The sequence below is a fragment of the Bombus pyrosoma genome, linkage group LG15 (genome assembly GCF_014825855.1).
Source record: "Bombus pyrosoma isolate SC7728 linkage group LG15, ASM1482585v1, whole genome shotgun sequence".
In the NCBI taxonomy this organism is placed as follows: domain Eukaryota; kingdom Metazoa; phylum Arthropoda; class Insecta; order Hymenoptera; family Apidae; genus Bombus; species Bombus pyrosoma.
Window position 1 is genome coordinate 2,417,347 of NC_057784.1, and position 21,396 is coordinate 2,438,742.

Genomic DNA, 21,396 nt, shown 5'->3' on the forward strand with positions numbered 1-21,396 from the left:
CCTTCCTTTTCTGTCATTTTCTTCCTTTTTCTTCGCTTTTCTCCCTTTTTCTCTACTTTTGCAGATATCGTACACTTTTTTACTTGACTTTGCCTCAAAATAACTGGACAGATCTTGCAAACTCCTCTTGTTATACTCGCCTTGTTTGGAAACAAGCGTCCGTGAGAGAGAGATAGAAACGCATTTGTGTACGCACCAGGGCACCCATCTCGTCCTCGACAAAGGACGACCAGCCACCCTATTCGAAGGCCAAATCGTCCAAGGTCGATCATCCTTCCAACGAAGCGGCTCGGTCGAGTTTTCTCTTCTTCCTTCTCTCACCCTTTCCTCTCTCTCTCTCTTGCATCGAGATCGGACGGTGGATTTGCTTGCTCGATCGGGACGACAGAGTGGAAAGAGGAAGGAACGAGACGATTACGCCGTTTACGATTCGAGTTTGTTTGCTACCTGCTGCCTACATGACATCGGACGTAAAACGGACGGATGAAAGAGGTCGGGAAGCGTTCGTTTGTAAGCAAAGAAAAGAAGAGATGGACAAGGGTCCGAAGAGAAACGAGGAAGGGAGTGGGAACGAGATATTAACCCTTTGTGGTCATACCGAAACAGAGATATGGGTACCATGTTGGTTGGATTTAATTTTTAATGGACGAATATCAGTAAGTCGATTCGAGGCTTCCGAGAAAATAAGTCAAATTTCGGAAATTTAATAAAATCTGGGAAAATTCACCGACATATTAATCTTTTAGATTAAACGTTTCTGTGCAAACACGAACAGTACTGCTTTACTATCGGGACCAGTAAACTTCGAATTTGATTCTGACAGCTCGCAATTGATACAATTTTTCTCGCATTATAAAATTTTGTTGGTTACGAAGTGCAACTTAGAAAGAAGGACGATTAACAAACCACTTAAATCGACAGGGAACAGCCACGCTGTCTCAGACTGCCTGACGGATAACTGTGCATACCAACGTGTACAAAGATGCATAGAATGCACCAGAACAAACGTAGTTTATATTTTTTTAACGTGACCGAGCGAAGGACAGAGAAAGGAGAAACATGGGGGAAGGGGAAAAGGAGAAGAAGATGGAAAAGAAGGTTCAAGGTCGTGAGGATGAAAGAAGCGCGTTTACCGTAGGAGTGGTCGTGTGGGGGGTCGATGCGTCGTGGCCTCGAGCGTATGTGTACGCGAGAACGGTTTCGGAACGGCCGCGTAATCCGAATCCGAATCCGAAACCAGTTTCTGCCCCGTGGGTCAACCAGACCCGTCCTCCTCTTCAACGTCGTCTCCCACCGCGTTCGACCCATGTTCGTCACTCCCCCAAACCGAATCTCCCTCTTTCTATCACGGCAATATATCTCCTTTCTTCCGAATCGTCGTGACCACCTCGTATTTTTTCCATTCTGACGTTTTCAAACCATCATCGACCGATCACGATGATCTAATAATAGAAAAGTCCTGATTGTTGTGTCGATGCGATACCTACGAAACGTTCTTTCTCGTCCTTTAAAGACGTGAGAATTAGTGAACAGTTGATGAACAGTGTTCGAAGACAAGATGTTCGTAGGCGTGTTATGTTCATGTCCACTCTACGTAACACAAGCATATTTCGCGCGGTATGCGAATAAATGATAAGCAGAACTGTTCGTCAAACGTAATGGTTAACTGAAGTGTTTGCATCGAATGAACACGGTGTAGTACTTGAAATATTTTTCTAGGTTTTAGGAATTTGTTACATGCAATATTCAGAAGAGAATCGTAGAACGACTATAAATTGTTTGCCAACATCTTACGAAATGTTCGATATCCGCTCGCGTCCTTTTCGCGAACTATCGAGCTTCAAAATGGGGATACGATGGTTGCTTCTGTTGGTGAACAGTACGCGAACTACCTGCGAGCTGCCTGAACAACTAGCAAACGGTTCAGGAAAATATTCAGGAAGTAGCTCAGGCCAATATGAACCCAGCGTAATGTTTGTTTCTCCCGTCGATTCTATTATGTCGATATTATGAGTTTTTTCGACGAACGTTTCATTTCCGTAGATAACCTTATGCCCTCTTATCCAACTCGGACGTTTCACAGAGAGACATACACATAAGTATTATAACGCGATCTTCTCAAGGACTTGGTTGCATCGCCTCGCGATTCGAGGAACAAGTACAGTCAGCGTGTACTGTAATGATTATAAGTAATAAATTAAATCACTTCTTCAGTTCATCGATTTTTATTATTTATGCCAAGTCCATACTGACCAGATTTGTGCACGAGCGGAAGCAACGTTATATGCACGCTGCAACTTACGAGCAGGATAGAAGGAAAACGAGCTTGTTGCGAATAAGCTCGTTAATTTACTGTATTTTAGGCAAAACGATTGTTAAGAAGCATACATACTTTTGACATTGCGTAGTTTCAATATTTCGCGTAAATGCTAACTTCATCTTACAATATACGATATACAATATACAGTATACAATAGGTTATTTCACAGTATAAAAATCGTGAATATTTCCATTTGACCGAGTAAACAACGAATAAACAACGAGCGAAGAATAAAGTCAACTGAGAAAGTCGTATTCCTAACAATAATTTTCCCCGAAATAAGCGAGTGTCGAGTAACTTACGGATACGAGTGTACTTGATTCGCGTTACGTCAATGTCGAGCTTGAATTCAGTTTAGCTCAGCATTGACAGATAGAATGGATTCGCTGATTCTTTTTTAACTGATTGTGAGCGATGTCTCTGGTCGATACCGTCAACCACGATACCGCGCATAGTCGTCGACAGTGGATGATGCGCGTAGAATCGCGGTCGATAAATACGTAATTCTTGATGACGCGGCGCGCACAGCCAACGAAAGGTAATGGTTTGGACGTTAACACGGATAGAGATTTGAAGGGGGAAAGAAAGGCTTCTATTGCGCGCCTCACAGTCGTGCTTTACTTTCCGTGATCCCAGGATTACGCGATTCTCGCTTTAACTCGCGTGGGTGATGCACTGATCGCTTTGTGCTCTTACGAACAATACGGAATAACCAGAGAACCGAAGAACCAGAAGAAAGACTGTAAAAACCGGAAAGCAAAGATGAGAGGACGAATCAGCGTATTTTGCGCCGCGATGGTCGCTACGGTGATGTTGTGCAGGTTAGTCGATCGATAGCCGGTTCAGCGGCTTATGGACGCAATTAGCGGTGGGACTATTACGATACATATTGACGCTCGAATAATTCAATATCCGAATACTTAGTCCATTAAAAGGTATCGAACTCGCGGGTTAGTATTAATTTTCAGTATCGATACCGATATCTGATGGAGCAACAGGTATATCAATCTATCTATCGATCCAACAGCAACCGAATATTTATCAAATACTTTAAGAATATCGAAATAGATGATTTCATAAATTAGAAACATCTGAAAGCTGCGAAAGTTTTATCTTTATTTTTGAAACTTCGTATTGGCGTCGACACTTTCATGCAATATCCTGTGGATATTTTCGTACAAGTATCAACCAAGCGTTTGGTGTAAATATCAAAGAGCTACCAATTTTTATCGATACCTACAACCGTTCACGAATGTCTTCGAACATTTCTAGAAACTTTATGAATATACATACATTGAAGAGTGTTTTTCCTATGCGAAATACTTTGAAATGTCATTAGTACTATAACGGACGCCAACTATCACGATTATATTAGTGAAGTCGTACGTGTTTGGATAAAATACCACATACGATATAGCGTCAAAATTCGTGAAGATTCCATAAGTGTCAATGCGGTGTATTAGTCCCAACTCTGGTCGCAATGTATGTTTTTGTTAAAGCCAACTTTCTCCGGCGTTTTCTTCGTGCGTGCGAGAAATTACGTGGTCACAGCGTGCATTATTTTGAAGTAACGCGCACTTTGATTGGTAGCAGGTCCAGTGGACAAGTATACGCGGGAACGGATTGGCTGAGGGGTCTCCACGAGAATATCGGGGCGCTGAATAGAAACATTCAGCACAATGTAATGCAACTGAATCAACGGATACAAGAAACGGTGCAAGCAAACTCGGCGCAGATTCATCGGGTAACGGAAAAACTGAACGAAGAATTAGGTACGGTGGAATTCCACTTAAATTAAGTAGTTGTTGGGACAAAATTTTAGTTAGTGTTCCATCAAATGAGCTTTTGCACATTTTGTCTTCTTTTTTTTTTTAGTAGTACATAATCAGTTATACAATGCACTACAAAGAGTATTGGCAAATGAAGCAACGGAGCGCTTTTGTTAATCAAATTCTACATTGCGCTTTCATAGTATCGAATTTTTGTAACGATATGAAAGTACTACTAAATGATACAAAATTTTATATAGTTGCATCTAATTAAATGCAACAGTATGTAAATGCTACAGTAAGTAGAATTGTACTTATACTTTTGGCGCAGGAATACTTTTTGTAGGCATTGTACACGCATAGTTCTCAAACGATGTAAGAATACTTGCCACGAATGCATTCGGTACATAATTTAGTCTTCACAGCTATGAGTAATGTGATTTCCTGCGTAATAGGCATGAGTAATTCCCTGATGATGACTATTATGTCTACCTGAAAGTGAACTACTACGTGAACAAGCAATCAGGTAGTGGGAGGAATCAGTAAACTTCTCCTACTTACATCTATAAACCCTAGACACGCAAATTAATAATACCCCAATGGATTCAGATGGATATAGTTCTACTGTACGCGATAAACGGATTACTCGACCTTTTTAAGTTCTTTCTTCGACTCAATGCTGGAAAATTACACCAATTACAGTTAAACGTTAACGTAAACGTTCCTTTCACTATCGACAAAGAGATCCGTTCTCTCTTCGCTTTTCAAGGCGATCGAATTTTTTATCTAATCGCAATATTTGCATCGCTCGTCTAATCGTTTCACTTTTTGAAATATCTTCCTAATTAAGTAAGCGATACGTCTATGACACATAGTGAAAGCTTAGACATTTATTTGACATTATAGCCATCGACATTTTTCCAATGTTCAAAACTAAAATTACATCTATTTATAATTTCTAATCGAGTTAGCGAAAAACAGAAAAATATACGCAACTTAAACAATCGCATAAATTAATTATCGTTTCTATGTCTTAATGTCAACGACGATGAAATATGTATTGTATAAAATCTGTCGTTATTGATCCAGTTACGCTCTTCGTTGCATTATGTTCTTGTAGCACGTTGAATCTTCAAATTGCAATATCATGTTCTTTCCCCGTGCTCTTCAATCAGATAATGAAACTGTTCTAGCTCATGGTCCAGCTTCGGTGCACAAAATTGGAGGCAATAACGTGATTATATCTAACAACGATGGAATGAAGATCGTTCATTCTGGTCGCACCTCGGACGGAAAACCGTACGTTCGCGAGAGCACGGATAAAATCGTGGGCGACATTCTTCGACACGTGGAAAGAATTTACGATCCTACTATGAATACCTCAAAGGTGCTAGGCTACACGTTGGATTTGAAGGATCCCGACGCGAGGCCTATTCCGATAAGCGAATTTGCTTAATCGACAAACAATTGACGACCGATGGAAAGAAAAGATGATTTCTGCCGATCGGCAGAGACACCTGATACAATATATGTAATTCTATATTTAATTCCAATACAATATATTTTACGGTAGAACATCGATTATGACGACATATCGTTTGAACAATCGAATAAATTTGTTTCCATTCGAGAGATCACATTTTTTGAATTATTCCATAGATATGAATATTAAACGGATCTTTCAAGACATTTTTTAATTGGATACATATAGGACAAATCGACAAGTGCAGTTTTGTTAATTTTGGCGTCACTTGATGGCAAAAATTATTGGAAAGAGAACAACTGATCAGGTTCAATGGTAACTCTTCTAAAAATAGGCGCTGAAATTTGATATGAAATTGATGACGATTTTTATTAATCCGTATTCTGATAATCGAGGTTTTACAGTACTTGCAGTAATTCGAAATCGTCCGCAACTATGTATGTAAAAGTACGATATGAATAAATAAATGCATGAACAAGAAAGCCACGAGAAACTTCGTTGCACGATGAATTTTCATCCATCCCGATTGCAATGTCGCCAATGCGGCTTATATCCAAATTTTTGTAGAGAGAGGAAAGCTGCTCGATACGAAAAGTGTGTTACTTGAATGGCAAATGTTCCGCGAATATGCGTGTCAAAGTGGCGCCGAGAGAAACGAGAGATCGCACGCGGGGTGCCTTAAATGGAAGTGCCCCTGGCTTGTCCTCGATCTCGCGTTCTTCTCGCCTTCTCTTTCAACACGTTTCTCTATTCCCCTTTCCCTCTTTCCCGCCCTCTTTCGTCATTTCCCTACCTCTTTCTCTTCACCCCTGTCCTTTTCCCGCTATGCACAGAGAATTTATATTGTCCTTGATTTTATCACACCTAGAAAAGTCGAATCGGCAACACGATTTAGATTTACGATTCGATAAACTACTTGATAAATTTTCTAGCTATATAAGACAATAGCGATCATAGACAATTAGCACGTATTATTTCAAATACGATTCAAAATCCTATCATGTATAACGATACGATTAGTAATTGTGTTTGAAGTAATACCGAGTGTCCAAGTTTCACTACGTACAAATTTATTAATTTTGTATTAAAAAAATTAGGATAAATTTTCCTTTTGATGTGCGCTTGCAAAACATTCGATCGTTGCGCAGAATAAACATCAAAAGGAACTTTGAGAGAACCGACGGGAAAAGCTGAACCTGAAAGTAAGAGATATATTACAATAGATCTTAGACTAAAGACAAATTACATTGTGAGACGATATTCGTTGTTATAAAAGTGGAAAGTGGTTGATACTGGACAAAAGTATTAAGAAAAAGAAAAATAAGTCTTATAAAGAATTATACTATTTATCCATCTGTCTACTTACATATCACCGTTAATCATGCATGTATGCAATAAATTACTACTAATTTCAAAAACCTGTACATAGATACTTATAAGGTATACTTATGCAAATACCTAAATAAAATATAGGGCAGGGCTATTTGGAAAAATTTAAAGACATATTTATGAGGATTCTATATAAAGATCTAAATATTGTAACGGGAAGGAATATGAAATTGTAATGAGGCGTTGTATGGTGTGCCAGTGTTGATCAAGCGACTTCATGATGCATCCTGAAATAAACTCAAACTCTAAGAATATTAGTACAATTCTATGAGGTATATGTAATTAGTTACCGATACAGGAGGTTCAAATATTATTCCTTCGTATCTTCTTTTAACCATTTTCTTCAGCACATATCTTTTGAGTCGTTCGTTTCTATATATTGGAGATGCTATTAGAATCCCTTGTGTATAATTTATACTTCCTACAAATTAATAAATCTGGAACATACTTATTTATTGGATTAGTACTTAAAAGAAAAAAGAAAAAAGACAGTTGAGCGTAAGACGACATTATAGGCACAATGTTGTCAAGACTAGAATCTAAATATTATTACAGGTTGAATTGAAATTTTAGTTTGATCTTAAATTGAACTAAACTAACAAGATGAGAATTACAATCGCATGATTTATTTTTTAACAGTCGATTTTTATTTGATGAAAAACCTAACTTCATTAATCGTACTAATCTAGAACCAATTCACATTTACTATTTAAGATGAAGACTACAATAACGAACATTCAGATTATTAGTTCTCAAAAAAATGAACTGAACATTCTAATTTATTATATGGAACTATAAAATATAAAAGAAAATTCTCAAAGTAAATCTCGACGAGTGCTTTATCATTCTTACAATATTAATTAACTTACTATTGATTGAAAGAAGAGACAAGGAAAGAAAAAGATAAATTCCCGTGTGAATTATTTGCACAACACTAGTAACTATTAATCTATGCACTCATAATTACATGTTCGCAACACTAATAACGGTCCGGTGTAGCCATATAGGGGGCTACTGGTGAAACTGCATCTGATGACCCAGGAGCAGCAACGTGCTTCCACAGTCAAATGGGAGAAGGATGGGCATGATATAGGTGCAACACTACTTTGAAAGACGCGATCATTCATCAACGCAACTTTAATTAGGCAACTAATTAAAATAAACGCGACGAAAACAAAAGTAAAATTAATATCTATAACATGAGGAAAAAGCTGATTGAAATATCGTACTACTACAAACTTCAATACTGTAAGTCAACGATAAAATTCCATATCCTACTGTAAAGGGAACAAGAAACTCGAAATATGTATTTGTTGAAGGTCACCGCTTTTAAGAAAACTCTACATCTGGTCTTTTTAGCTTTCTAAAACACCGAAGCCATCGACAGCATATAGACAAAAGACTGGGACGAAGGTAGACTATAAACAGTCGACAGGCGACGTTAGCTTCGGGGTTTTTCAGTTATAGAGTAACACTGCTAGCGTGCGGATCTGGACCAGCTCATATTATTGTTTCAATTTTTTTTACTTTTCACTTCCGTATTTCAAATATATTTTTCTACCTTATAATTTATCCACGCGTCTCTCTCATTATACATCTAATAACCTCAACAGTATTAAGAAAGAAATTCTGACAATTTATAATTAAAATTGCTAAAGACAATCGCGATTGTCATATTTCGCAATACTAAAATCAACACGAATATCATTTCTTTCGACTCTAATTCAAATCGTAACGAAACTCTCGCAACAGTAATAAAAAAAAAATCGCGATTTGTCCAATACAATGGAAGGCCGACATATCCCAGTGCAACGATTTAGGAGGTTGCTGATTGTTCGACCGTCTCGAGGAGAGGCGATCGCGAGATAACGCGCCAACGAGAGGCATAAATTCCCGTTACGATTGGACAATCGACGCCACGAATTCAGTCGATCCTCTATTTCGGTTAAGAGAATAAAAGTGGTTGATTAATATTAACACTTGGTTAACAATTGAAATAACACTTTATTTCTAACGACTTCGAATACGTCAAGTCTGCGAATGTATCACGTGTATCGTTGCGAAAATACAAAGATTTGATCGCAAGTTAAGATATGTTTAGCCAGAACTGTCGCTAGCAAGTAAATTTTGGGGGAAAAACTAGCGATGGGTGTGTCCAGCGCACAAGGCAAGCAGATTCGTTGATTGTGATTTTCGTAAAGGAAGCGAAGGTCACGACCATCGCTTTTAATTGGATAAAAACTGATGGGTAGAGGTTAATGCTGGCCGCCCCTATTGAAAGTCGCTAGCAGGTAAAAATGGCGCCCGAGTGCTGTATATGGTACGAAATATTTAATATCATTAAATAATCTACAGGGCTGAATAATAATTCTAAGGAACCTCTCGAGTTGCGAGTTAAAGAGTTTAAAAGTCATGATCGTAAAAATGCTATGTTCATGAATTAGCCAAATTCCCTATCTTGTCTAAGACAATAGGGATATTTAGATAGAATCTGACACAGGGTTCTAAACTATATATTTCACAAAGAACGCCTTCGAAGGCTGAGTGTACGAGTGAATGTTAAGTGTATACGGAACGATGTTGTTTTTCTGTATTTCTTAAGTAGAGAACTGAGTGCAAGTAAGTATCGGTGATACATGTGGAAAAGATGAAAACTTGAGATAGGCGCACTTAGAACGTGGGACGAGCGGAATCGGCAGTTGCAATTTTCGGAAAGGAAGTAGGGACATCCGGTCATCGCTGCTAATTGGTAAAAAAAAACTGATAAAGGTAAAAACTGATCGCCCCCAAACTGACAGTTACTCGCAGGTACGGAACGTACCCTTGTTTAACCGTTACCGTTAATATTCCCAAGGAGCGTTTCGACTTCAAAAATGCATCGTGAAACTAAGGGACTCGACAGCAAAAACTAATGGCTGGCAGATGAAATCAGTGAAAATAAAGATTAATTTTCGACACGGCAGTAACGACTAATTGGAAATTATTGCTAGTCCGAGTGAATATGTTAAGGAAAGCATAGGCAGAGAAATTAAAGTAAAAAAATGTGTATGGCAGCTTTAGAATACCAGAAACTGTTATCGTCGAAAGGTTATTGCGGATGAAAAAATAGACGAGTGTGTGAAGAGTGGGTCGCGTTATGGCACAAACAGCAAAAGAGTGGTTAGAAAAACGATACGTTACAGAGAAATTGATATCTGTCGCGAAGTGACACTAAACACGTCTGATTTCTCTGATCGACGATGCGAGAACGACCCCGCGCCCTGGTTTACCTAGCGAATTTGGGCTGACACAGGATGGGGGAACAGTAGACACGCTGCTCAGTCAAGCATGCACGTATAGGATGACGTTTATCCGATTCCTGATAAAGCTTGACCTCAAGACTATGTTTATGTTCCGAACAAAAACGCACTACGTTAGAGTAGATGGTAAGAAAGGCACGTAGGATGTAAATACGTGCGAGCTAATATAATTTCGACGTAGATTTATTAATTTAAAACCTGCATAAATACCTACGCTTAGAAATTTAATATATGTACGCACATATAATATATAATAATATATGTAATATATAATCTTATTTGATTACATAAAATTTTGAACGAAATTTATAAATTTAAGAATTAAGGATCAATTTAGAATTAATTTAGAATTAATTAAGAATGAATCAAGTGTTTAGAAATTTAATATACGGGTGATAAATTAATACGATTAAATAAAATTAATATATAGATAGAAAGCATATAGATGATAATTTTTAATTCGACGTAAAATAATATTTTTGGCCGGAAAATTGTAATTATAGTTATATTATATTAAAATAAAACAATATCTAAACTCAAATTGTTTTGTTAAGGTTTCAATACAAGCTCTTAGTGATTTTGACAGTCAAATAAGAAATCAACGTAACACGAACGAAACGAGTTTGAGAAATTGTTTAATTTCGATATGACATTGTCTGACAAACTCTTAAACAAACGTGTATTCGTTAAACATACCTGATAATAGTCTATAAAAGGCGAAGAATTATTACGAAGTTGAAATCACGCATTTCGAACGGAATAACACGTACGACCGTCATGCTTGCCGGTATCGAACTAATGTTTCGTCCCGCCAAAACCTCGCCTAGCTGACTTCTGATTGGTCGAGGAGACACGATTTCGTTTCAATTAAAGTCGGCGCGAGAAATTAAAATATCGCACACTGTGAACATTTCCCTAATTGTGACAGTGACCATAAATATGACTGGAGTCAAGTATCTTTTGCGTAAAAGTTCTTGCATATTATTGTAAGGTAGGTTGATATAACGTAAAATAAATTAAAAATTGAACTTCTTTAAGTTTTAGACTTACATCATTTTCATAATCATCAACGTAATTAAATTAAAATGTTATTAATCCAGATAGGTATAAGGAATTTTGAATGTTTTGCTTTTAACTTTATAACAACATCAGGCGGTATGAAAAGAAAAGCGAAAAGGAAGGCAAGAGGAAAAAAGAAAAGTAAATTTTACACACCTTATCCACAATTGTAATACAAAATGTATACGGTCTAATATCTATCATCAAAGTTAATTGATAGAAATCATATCAGGACAGCGTAGCGCCTCGGTTTCTACAAACGAGAGACTCAAGTGTATAGCGGGTTGCATGCCCAGACAATATACACGTGTATATAAGAGAGCGTTTGCTATTCGTTTTGGCTGTTTCATTCGACCTCTGCCACGGTACTCTCTGACGTTCTAGCAAACAAACCATTTTCGTCAATGTAGTTAGTAATTAAGAAGAAGCTAAGAGATGGAAATTCGAAAGAAGTTAATGCAATCAACGTTTCTTTTTTGCCTTTCCTGCGCATTGTTACTTGCTCGATCTTCCAGCTACGGCAAAAGCACGACAGGTAAGTTACTTTGTACCTTTTTCGCGTAAAGACACTGTTTCCTTTGATGATATTTCTTTAACCTGATATTTATTCTCATAATAAGTTCTTCGATTAGCAATGCTTTAAATTTTTCTGTCTCGCATCGTTTCAGGTTTCATCTCACGATAATAAATTATATTATATTTATTTATATTATATTTGCGAGAACCGTACTCGATCAAATTAAAGTTAATTTGACTTTATTAGTTTCACATTTCGAGATTGTAACATTTTCTAGTTAAACGGTGATCCGATTAAAAAATTGATACGGATACAGACGAGTTTCTACGAAAGAACCGTGTGTATGTCCCAGCTCACGCTAGTTGGCGAACGAGAAAGCTCATAGCATAAATGCTTAACATAGATTCGTGTGCCAGAGAGAAAATTTTTTGTTCTGTTCATAAAGGAAAGCACTGGTTGCAAATAGATTTATCTGTTCTGGACATCCTCCGATTCCTATCGTTGATCGTTTGTTCCGTCATTGATAGATTTTGCAGGGCATATCCATCACCAAAGAGCCTCTTCAACTGGAATGGTACGTAAAACTTAACGATAACTAGACTGCGGACGTTTATGCATTTTTTCATACGTTTTCGCAAACACAACTAAAGGAATGAATTCTAAAATGAGATTTTCTACATCCTCTAAATATTATAATGAATACGTTACTTTGTAAATCTTCTATATTTTTGCATATAGTTTGTACATTTTCACTATTTATATTTCTTGCAAATACATAAATATCCGCAGTGTAGACATAAGATAAATGTAAAACGTGATAGCTTAAGCAGAAGAGAATTTGCATTTACGTAGGTACCGACGTCTTCGAAGTGTGTCGGATTGAACAACGAATCGGGTCACTGCGAGCACTTGAAACGGTGCTTATCTCACGAGTATGGTTCAAACTTTACGCTGGCTATAAATCACTCGTGCGTAATCGACCAAACGTAAGTGTTTAATTCATTTGCCCGCGTGAAAGTTTGAATCGGATTGAATCAAATGAAATCGAAACAGATACACAGGCATTTGTTGCTCGAGACATGGGAACGAAATGGGTACAAATCCTATGGTAGACGAGGAGTTTGCCGACACTCTTCCGCAGATTGCTGGTACGTATGTAACGATTGATCGAGCACAAAGGGAACGCGTCGTATCGTAAGCATTAGGACGTTTGTTGATTTCATATGAAATATGCAAATTAATAATTTAAATTATTAAGAGAACGACAAACAAATTCGTTTCTACTGGAATATAGCTTATGGACGGAGTGGTAAATAGCCCGCTATTCGTTTCAGCCAGTGACGATAGGAAACAAAATGAGGTGAGAATCGTTTGGTCGGGCGAGCATAGAACGACAACGTCTCGACCTAAAAATCCGGCATTGAGAGGATGCGGAACTACATCGAAAAGTCAAAGCAAGTTGGTGGGCGGTAGACCGGCCGATCCCACGAAATGGCCCTGGATGGTGGCTCTTCTTACAACAGATAACGCTTACTATTGTGGTGGTGTGCTCGTCACCGATAGACACGTTTTAACCGCTGCCCACTGCGTTTACAAGTAAATTTTCGTCCCGTACATTAGGAATTTTACTATCAATATGGTACTGTGAAGACCATCAATATATCTTACAAGATTGCCATGAAAGAGGAACGTTCCGTATATTTTTTAAAGAAGTAAGAAAATACAAACATAACTTCTTCGATGTTATAACAATGTCGGCCACGTTATTTGACGACTTTATGAATGCATTGAGATATCATCAATAACTTATTTTTACTGCCTTTACGCGGCAGATCTGCGGCACAGTTGCTCGTAACGTGAACGTATATATCGATTCAACGTATTTCGTTTATCATAGGAAACTAGCTAATTTTACTCGTGTTTTTTGGTGATCTTCGGCAACTAGTTGGTTGCTACGATCGCGTATACAAGATCTCATATTTTCTTAAACCTAAAGATCGTCAAGGACCTGACCAGTTCTCCGTATGCAGGTTCTGAACGGAACGTTCTCTCCTTTACCTCTTCCCTGGCGTTTCATCTTCCTGGTTTTCAGTACAAAGTTATAATGTTAATTAAAGTTTCCCTTTTGTTGGTCAGATTTGGACCGCAGGACATCAAAGTCAGGCTCGGTGAATACGATTTCGCGACGAGCGAAGAAACGAGAGCCGTGGATTTCACGATTTCCGAAATACGTATACATCGAGACTTTGTTCTGGACACGTTCGCAAATGACATAGCGATAGTCAAACTGTATCTACCGACCGTCTTCGACAGTTACATTTGGCCCGTGTGTCTGCCACCAATTGGTCAAACGTTCGAGTACAAGGACGCAGTTATAACAGGTATCCTTTCCATTTTCGCTGTGTCCGTTAGCTGTTCTCGACACTATTTTACGTTATTCTCGAAACACCAGTTTCGATGATTCTTGAATATGTTGTAAAGTCCAAGTTAGAACAACTCTCTCCTTCTCACGAAAACGTCGGACTCTCTCAGTTTCCGAGATATTCGCGAAGAACTGCCGGTATCACTACAGTGAGTTCTTATCCCAGTGAATTCAAACTTAATTCTTATCTCTTTTTTTATAGTTTATACAGGCTTGGGTTAAGTGTCATTTTAAGTGCCACCAATACTGACGCCTAATACTACGCTACTGCGGACGCGCAATTGTATGCTGAATTCGCTATAGTCGTACCGATAATTTTTCGCGAATATCTTAGGAACTGTTGCTGAAGAGAGTTGGACATTTTCGTGAGAGCAGAAAGTTGTTGCAAATGTTGAGTTTTGCAACGTATTAAAAAAATCATAGAAATTCATGTCGAGGGTAAGCTTCGAAATAATTCGAAGTAAACCATATCGCCTCGTCAGATTAACAAAAATATAGAAAGTATAGAGAATATAAAAAAATACGATTATTTTCGAAGCTGATACAAGAGACGCATCAGGATTACGATTGACGGTTAAAAATTTAGGTTGGGGCGCACGCTACTACGGAGGCTCCCATAGTACGGTTCTGATGGAAGTCGAGGTTCCAGTATGGCCGCAGAGTATATGTACGAGCAGTTTCACTCGACGAATTGCTAATACGACGATTTGCGCCGGCGCTTACAACGGCGGAGGCGATGCTTGTCAGGTGTGTAAGAGACCTTAATACGATCAGAAACAAAGCTAATATTCCGGCCAATAACTACGTTCGTGTACAGGGTGACTCCGGTGGACCACTCCTTCATCAGCTTGCAAATGGCAGATGGGTAAATATTGGAATAGTATCTTGGGGTATTCGATGCGGAGAACCTGGACGTCCTGGAATATACACACGCGTCAATTCCTATCTTGATTGGATATTCGAGAATGCTGTGTTCTAAGCTTAGAATCGCGCTTAATTTGTTAAGCGAGTGTCCCCTTATAATTACGAAATTACTAAAACTATTAAAGGTTAGGACAAGCCCAGACGAAAAACGAAGCAACTTCAGTCTGGTCGGTTTTAATTTTTGCAAATGTAAAAATGGCTCGTTTCCGATAGAAGCCTAATCTAATCTAAGATCTAAGAATCTGGAATCTGGAATCTAGAATCTAAGATCTAAGTGATATTTAAGAAAAAAAAATAGAAGATTCTAAGATAAGGATATCACGTCACAGAAATTTTAATTTAAAAAGATTAACGACTTAACTCGTAAAATTTCGGATGTTGTTGTGAATAACGATGCGAACCGTCGCTGCGTACTACGTTAAAATCGAAATTTAAGCGGCTCAGGTTTCTAAATAGCTGAAATAATTAAGAGTTTTTGTATCAATAAACTTTGAAACGTTGGAAAGCAACGGAAGGATAGCAAATTAATTATCAAGACCACACGAAGGGAAAGATAAAACTTTAGTTACCTTGGATGTTTTGAAATGGTGAAACATGTTGCTGCTGTCAGGACAGATATCGTGTTTTCTCGTTTGGCTTTTTTATTCCATCGTACAGGGAGACGAATCGAAGAGGAGTCGGGTATCGTGCGTGGAAACGAAGAAATTTTATTTTCCGAATATCGATTGTTACATCGTTCAAAAAGAGATTGACACGAATAGAGAGAAATTCGATTCTTAGGACGTGTGTGGCGCTTGTCGCGTCAAGACCGCAATTTTTATATGTATGTACTTTCTTTTATGGCGTGGACGCGCATATAAGCAGCCACGCGCGTGTACGATGCTATGCGACCGATTTTCGCATGACGAGTAAGCGTTGGAAGATTCCACGATTGAATCTCCATTATTTGATAACTGACTTTCCGACGAGGTCCAGCCTCTCTTTTCCTTTATATACACCGATATACTTATAACTTCAACTCTTCATAAATGTATATATGTGTATGCGTGAATGCGCGCTCATGCGTACGTATACAGTGTGTCCCAGAGTTTAACAACCAAACTTTGTCAGTGTATTCTATGGATACAATCCAGTAGAAAATGTTACACAAAGCTCAGCTATGAAGCGTTGAGATACCCTATATATGTAGATTTATGTGTGAGAATCGTTATACATAGAGTGTCACGCTTAAAACAGGTCACCTGATTATCTTCGGCATCTTAGAGCATACAAAGAGTATATTACGCTACCAGTCATAAATATTAAAACATCCCATTGATATTTAGTACAAACTGTGTTTAGTCATTCATTCGTGTTATACGTGCGTTATAATATAAAATAGTACATGGATTAAAATGCGTTGGTAATTTTGTATGTAACATTCGCGTTTCTATGAAACCAATTAAATGGAATCTAAGCAGAGATTTGTTTCAGCCACTAAATGTTATAACGAGTACATACCACGTATATGTTATATATTTTTGCACACTGTGCATGTTATACGCCTTTAAATTCCCATAGATATATAAAAATTGGCAATCTATTCGTTAGAATTTTCCAAGAAACGTAACGAATACATACTTTGATACTTATGGCCAGTAGTGTACGTGAATATAATTTAAGTTTGTATCAAAGGACGAATGCTCTCTATACGGTATTGCGAATTTATTTTCGCGGAGTTCGTATGGAGTTTGTCAAACTTCGTAGACGCGCACGAAGTTTATTAAGAAACCGGAAGACGAATAGGTGGCCTGTTTCAAATCGGGCATACCGTATACGTATATTATATATACGCTCGTTTTCATCAAACATAGAAACATGTGCGCGTAAAATTTCCATTTTTGCAAACGTATAACATTATGTCTATACTTTAACATTCTTCCTCCATTATTTTCCACTCTGATCGCTCGTCTTCTCCGTAATGTTCGATCCGAGGGTGCCTACTACATTCTAACGGGACGTGTTTCGATCGAATCGACGAAAATCAATAGCGATAGGATACATGCTACGCTGAAGGGAACGCGGAAGACAAAGTATTCGATCGATTTTTCTAATATTCAATGTTACATTCGTACCTATTGTTTTCGTAATTTCTTTTCAATTCAAAATTCACGACCACTCCCCTCTGTCGTTGCTGTCCTCTTTTGGCTTTTCGATCGATTTCCGCGCACGCGCAAACATAATCCGTTTTACGACGCGTCTCGCATTTTAGACTTTAATGGTTTCTCTATTGAAAGCGCTGGTCCTTGAAATGTGTTGACGTTATCCGTCGAAATACGAAACGGATATCTGGAAAAGAGAAAAAGAGAGAGAGAGAGAGAGGGAGGGAGGGAGAGAGAAAGAGAGAATGGGAAGAGGGTGAAAGAGAAGGATCGAAAGGAGGAGAAGGGTGGAAAGAAGGGGAAAGTGATGGCAGAAAAAGAGGGAGGGAGAGAGACGAACTTTCACACGCGAGGAACTGGATGGTTCTCGCTTTTCCATCGGGAGGACAGAGTATACATAGTATGTTGTGTATGTATGTATAGTAAAAGGAAGCGATATAGCAAAGTCGGTCAGTAGATAAAATTTTCAAGTTTCGTTGATATAAGCACGTACTTGTTAGTGCCTTATTTAGGCCGTAGAATGTGAACTCAAAATCAGTTCTTCCTTCCTAATATATTTTAATGGTAATTTGTCTCCTTGAAAAGAAGAATGCTTATACGGTAGAACCCAATTTATTGAAATGGATCAGAAGCTGAAATAGTTTAAATAATCCAATAGTTCCGGTGATAGAAGTTTACTAGCCGTTCCTCCCTTCAGTCCTTGATATTAGTTGGATAATTATAATAGAAGCAGGACCCTGTTCGACGATAATTTAATAACTAATAATATTTGTAAATTGACAAGTTACACGTTATAGCTTAGGGACTTCTCTCGTAGAATTTGTTAATGTTATAGCAAATAGCCTGATCACGTGACTTATGATTTCCTTTCAAACGGCCCTAATGTTCGGAATTCAGGAATCGCGTTCCATCTTTGACGCGTAAAATTTATTATGAATACAAACAAATGATTGCATAATTGTGTTCACTATAGGAATACACGCATATATAACTAAACTTATACTCTGCCATAGTTCGAATAATAGTTAAGTTATAGCTTTGTATATCTCTAGCAGAGCACTAACTAGCAGCTATAAACGAAATACGGATAAACGAGGTTCTACTGTAACTCGTTCCTAACTTCTATTCTAAAAGCTCTAAGTGAACTGCTAACGATAATAGAAATTGATTTCAATTGTACAATCAAGTTATACGACCTCGGCTGCGGCTAGATCAATTAGTGACCCCCTACTTAACGTTTCGCTTTACGAGCTCACTACTACTACTATATCGCTTCCACCTACGTTACATCCTTCCGCGCAACTCCCTCCGTCCCTCCACGTAATAAATAACGATCGTGTTCCCGTAATGTTCATTTTTACTTCGAAAAATATTCTTTCGAACGTGTGGACCCAAATTTCGATCGGAATCGCCGATCGTCAGGAGGATGCTTAGCTGCTAGTCTACACGAAACGATGATACACGTATTACGATGAAGTCGACTTCTCGACGAGAGATCGCAAAGTGTGGTACAAGAATCGAGGGGAAGGGAACTAGACTCGCGAGGGAGGTGTCGTGGGTACGAGGAGCGGCGCGTTTGGGCCGCTTTCCGTGTGATTTGGCACGCTCTCGCCGGCTTGATAAGAACGCCGCCCTTGAGACACGACGTTGCTCGATGTCGAACTCACGGATGAACGATTCCGAGACGGCGAACCATCCGCGAACGAACCGCTACCTATCGTACGGCCCCGGCTCGCCACGCCGTTTCCCGTCGCAAACGCGCCTCCACTGTTGTTTCCACCACTATTATTGTTGTTCCACTCTCCACCGGCACCACCACCACCACCTTCGTCGCTACCACCGCGACCACTGTCGCCACCATTTCCCTCGTTGCTGCCTCCCTTACGATTTTGCGTGGAAGCCTCGCGTTGATTTGGAATTTGCTGTCGATGAGGAATTTGTTGTTGATTCTTCTGCTGGTTCGTTTGCGATCGCTGTTGCTCTTGGAGACCTTTCTGAACTGCGCGACGATTTTGATCTTGGCAATTCTGTTGCGAGGATTGCAAGGATCGAATGTCTTGTATCTTTGGTTGTACTACTGGATCAGGTCGACGCGACGACAAGCTTGTAATATCTTCGTGCGGAGGGTCGATCGTTGTTGAGATCGGAGTGCTTGTCGTCGCGATCGTTGTCATGGCTGTCACTGTTGTTGCCGACGAGGATAAGGAAACGCTTGGCTGTTGAATATTGTTCGCCGGTTTTTCGCCGATCAACCAGTACGTGGTCATCGTGCCTTTACCCTGAAAATTGAAAGACGAATCGTGACCTCTCGGTGTTTTTCGACGCGTGTTTCTCACTTTCTTAGATTAGCCGAAAGCCTTACCTTCAGAGTAACCTCGCCTCTACAAACGAGCTCGAAAGTTTCAAAGGTATCCAGGATTTCCTTCGTTTTTGGACTAACGTGGATCATTAGAGCTACGAGTAAAGAAAACGTATTAATATTGGGATGAACCTTTTTGTAATTGTTTAACCGTGCAAGAGTTGAAATTATAATTAATGTATTTGCTTCTCTTCTTTCCCAAATTTATCCGTATTACAGTTTATACCATATCATTGCCTCTCTAGTTAAAAAAAAGAAACGCGTCTCGAAAGGGTTGATCGACATCTGGGAAAAGGTACAACCAGTGAATTACCTTCTCCATTACTCTCCATCCTAGATGCAGTGTTGACAGTGTCACCGAATAGGCAATACCTGGGCATCTTCAAGCCGACTACACCAGCCACGCAAGGTCCTGAAATTGCGACCAGTCTTTCATACACGCATCTACGAATGTTTAATATGCGAGTTGCGACGACATGCAATCACGTGCACAGTATACAACTTGCGGCATATTAATTTATGAATACTGACTGGCCATATTGCGGTCCTAGAGTATGTATGTTTCAATGTTACTCTTATTTAAACGAGCAAAAAGACATTAAGAGAAACTTTAGCGTGTCTATGCTTAAAATAAGAAATAAGAAAGCAAATAAGAAGTTTGGAGAAATTTTTCATCGATATGGTAACACGTCTGAAAATGATTTCGAACGAAGGAATGCACGGCCGATATTATATTTTCCGGTATTGTAAAATAAATGCTAAATTTCGTCTCGCGCAGAGAACAGCAAAGGAGAAAGACAAGCTACGGAGATACTCGATCTTACCAGTATGCATTCCGATTCGAAGTTTCAATTGCTCGTTCGGTCTGTGACGTATACTGAACGTCATCACGGTATCTCTTAAGGCTAAGCTCATCCTCGCGATTTCTCTGGCATGATTCGTTCCATTCCTCACCGGTAATCCTGACACTACCATATAAGCGTCGCCAATTGTCTCCACCTAGAAGATGTATCGAGTCGTGTCTCATTACATGATTCGATTCGATAGTAATCGTCGTACGTACAAATCTACACGACATTGAAAGGACGATCGATAACGATATCCTCGTGTACAGAATGGTAAACATCCGAACTAATCGCAACTCGGGTAATCGAGTAACTTTGTTTCCACGTGTGAAAATGTCATCTATCTCGAACGACAGAAAAAGCTAAAAGTACAACAAGTTTTCTTAGTTTCTATTCTCGTTGCTGGATCTTTTTGTTGCAGGGAATCGTCTTCCGCATAGAACCGTTTAGATTTTCCGCTAATCGAGATTCTAAGCTGCAGAATGTACTAGAAAATTGTAACTTCACCTTGTAAACGTCAAAGTTCTCGATGATGGAGTCGAAACACGTGTATAGATCGTTGAGTAAATCCACCACTTGAAGAGGCGTACTCTCCGCCGAGAGCTTCGTAAATCCTACGATATCGCTGAAGTAGATCGTCACTTGGTCGTACGTTTCAGCTATTACGCTTTGGCCGAGTATCAACTGGGACGCGACGGATCTGGAAATTTCGTTTAAAAAATCTACGAGTACCGCAGATAGAAGCGATCGATGGAAGCGAGATCGTAAAGTGGAGCGCTATGAAAGGCTACCGATTGATCTAAGCGCAACCTCCTGTCTGTACGCATGCCACGTGCACGCGGTCCATGAGTCGCGAATAATATCAACAA

General features: G+C 39.0%; 4 protein-coding genes across 12 annotated transcripts in view; 3 read left to right on the forward strand and 1 right to left on the reverse strand.

Moving 5' to 3' along the window:
- The first annotated feature begins 16 nt into the window (after positions 1–16).
- On the forward strand, positions 17–2,665 carry LOC122575497. The gene is made up of 2 exons (XM_043744520.1): positions 17–656; positions 747–2,665. The coding sequence occupies exons 1-2, from the start codon at positions 459–461 to the stop codon at positions 1,029–1,031; spliced, it is 483 nt and encodes a 160-aa protein (XP_043600455.1). The 5' UTR covers positions 17–458; the 3' UTR covers positions 1,032–2,665.
- A 251-nt stretch (positions 2,666–2,916) lies between these two features.
- Positions 2,917–6,054, forward strand: LOC122575496. Of its 2 annotated transcripts, none has more exons than XM_043744519.1 (3): positions 2,917–3,141; positions 3,914–4,092; positions 5,283–6,054. In XM_043744519.1, exons 1-3 carry the CDS (start codon positions 3,083–3,085, stop codon positions 5,543–5,545), a joined length of 501 nt encoding a protein of 166 aa, XP_043600454.1. In that variant the 5' UTR covers positions 2,917–3,082; the 3' UTR covers positions 5,546–6,054. The 2 variants fall into 2 exon arrangements, with proteins under 2 accessions (XP_043600454.1, XP_043600453.1); XM_043744518.1 differs by having other exon boundaries at positions 2,925–3,141; positions 3,911–4,092.
- Positions 6,055–11,707: 5,653 nt separating this feature from the next.
- LOC122575481 (proclotting enzyme-like) lies at positions 11,708–15,627 on the forward strand. Its single transcript, XM_043744487.1, has 8 exons — positions 11,708–11,854; positions 12,364–12,410; positions 12,689–12,822; positions 12,890–12,984; positions 13,171–13,432; positions 13,973–14,217; positions 14,845–15,005; positions 15,076–15,627. The coding sequence occupies exons 1-8, from the start codon at positions 11,755–11,757 to the stop codon at positions 15,235–15,237; spliced, it is 1,206 nt and encodes a 401-aa protein (XP_043600422.1). The 5' UTR covers positions 11,708–11,754; the 3' UTR covers positions 15,238–15,627.
- Positions 15,628–15,868: 241 nt separating this feature from the next.
- Positions 15,869–21,396, reverse strand: part of LOC122575443 (atrial natriuretic peptide receptor 1-like) — a 37,920-nt gene continuing 32,392 nt past the window's right edge. For all 8 annotated transcript variants that reach the window (XM_043744365.1, XM_043744362.1, XM_043744364.1 and 5 more), the window contains 5 exons: positions 21,035–21,227; positions 20,507–20,681; positions 19,996–20,094; positions 19,686–19,777; positions 15,869–19,602 (listed from right to left, as the gene is read on the reverse strand). In XM_043744365.1, the coding sequence (XP_043600300.1) occupies positions 18,856–19,602; positions 19,686–19,777; positions 19,996–20,094; positions 20,507–20,681; positions 21,035–21,227 (1,306 nt within the window). In that variant the 3' untranslated portion in view covers positions 15,869–18,855. The remainder of the gene's footprint in view (positions 19,603–19,685; positions 19,778–19,995; positions 20,095–20,506; positions 20,682–21,034; positions 21,228–21,396) is intronic.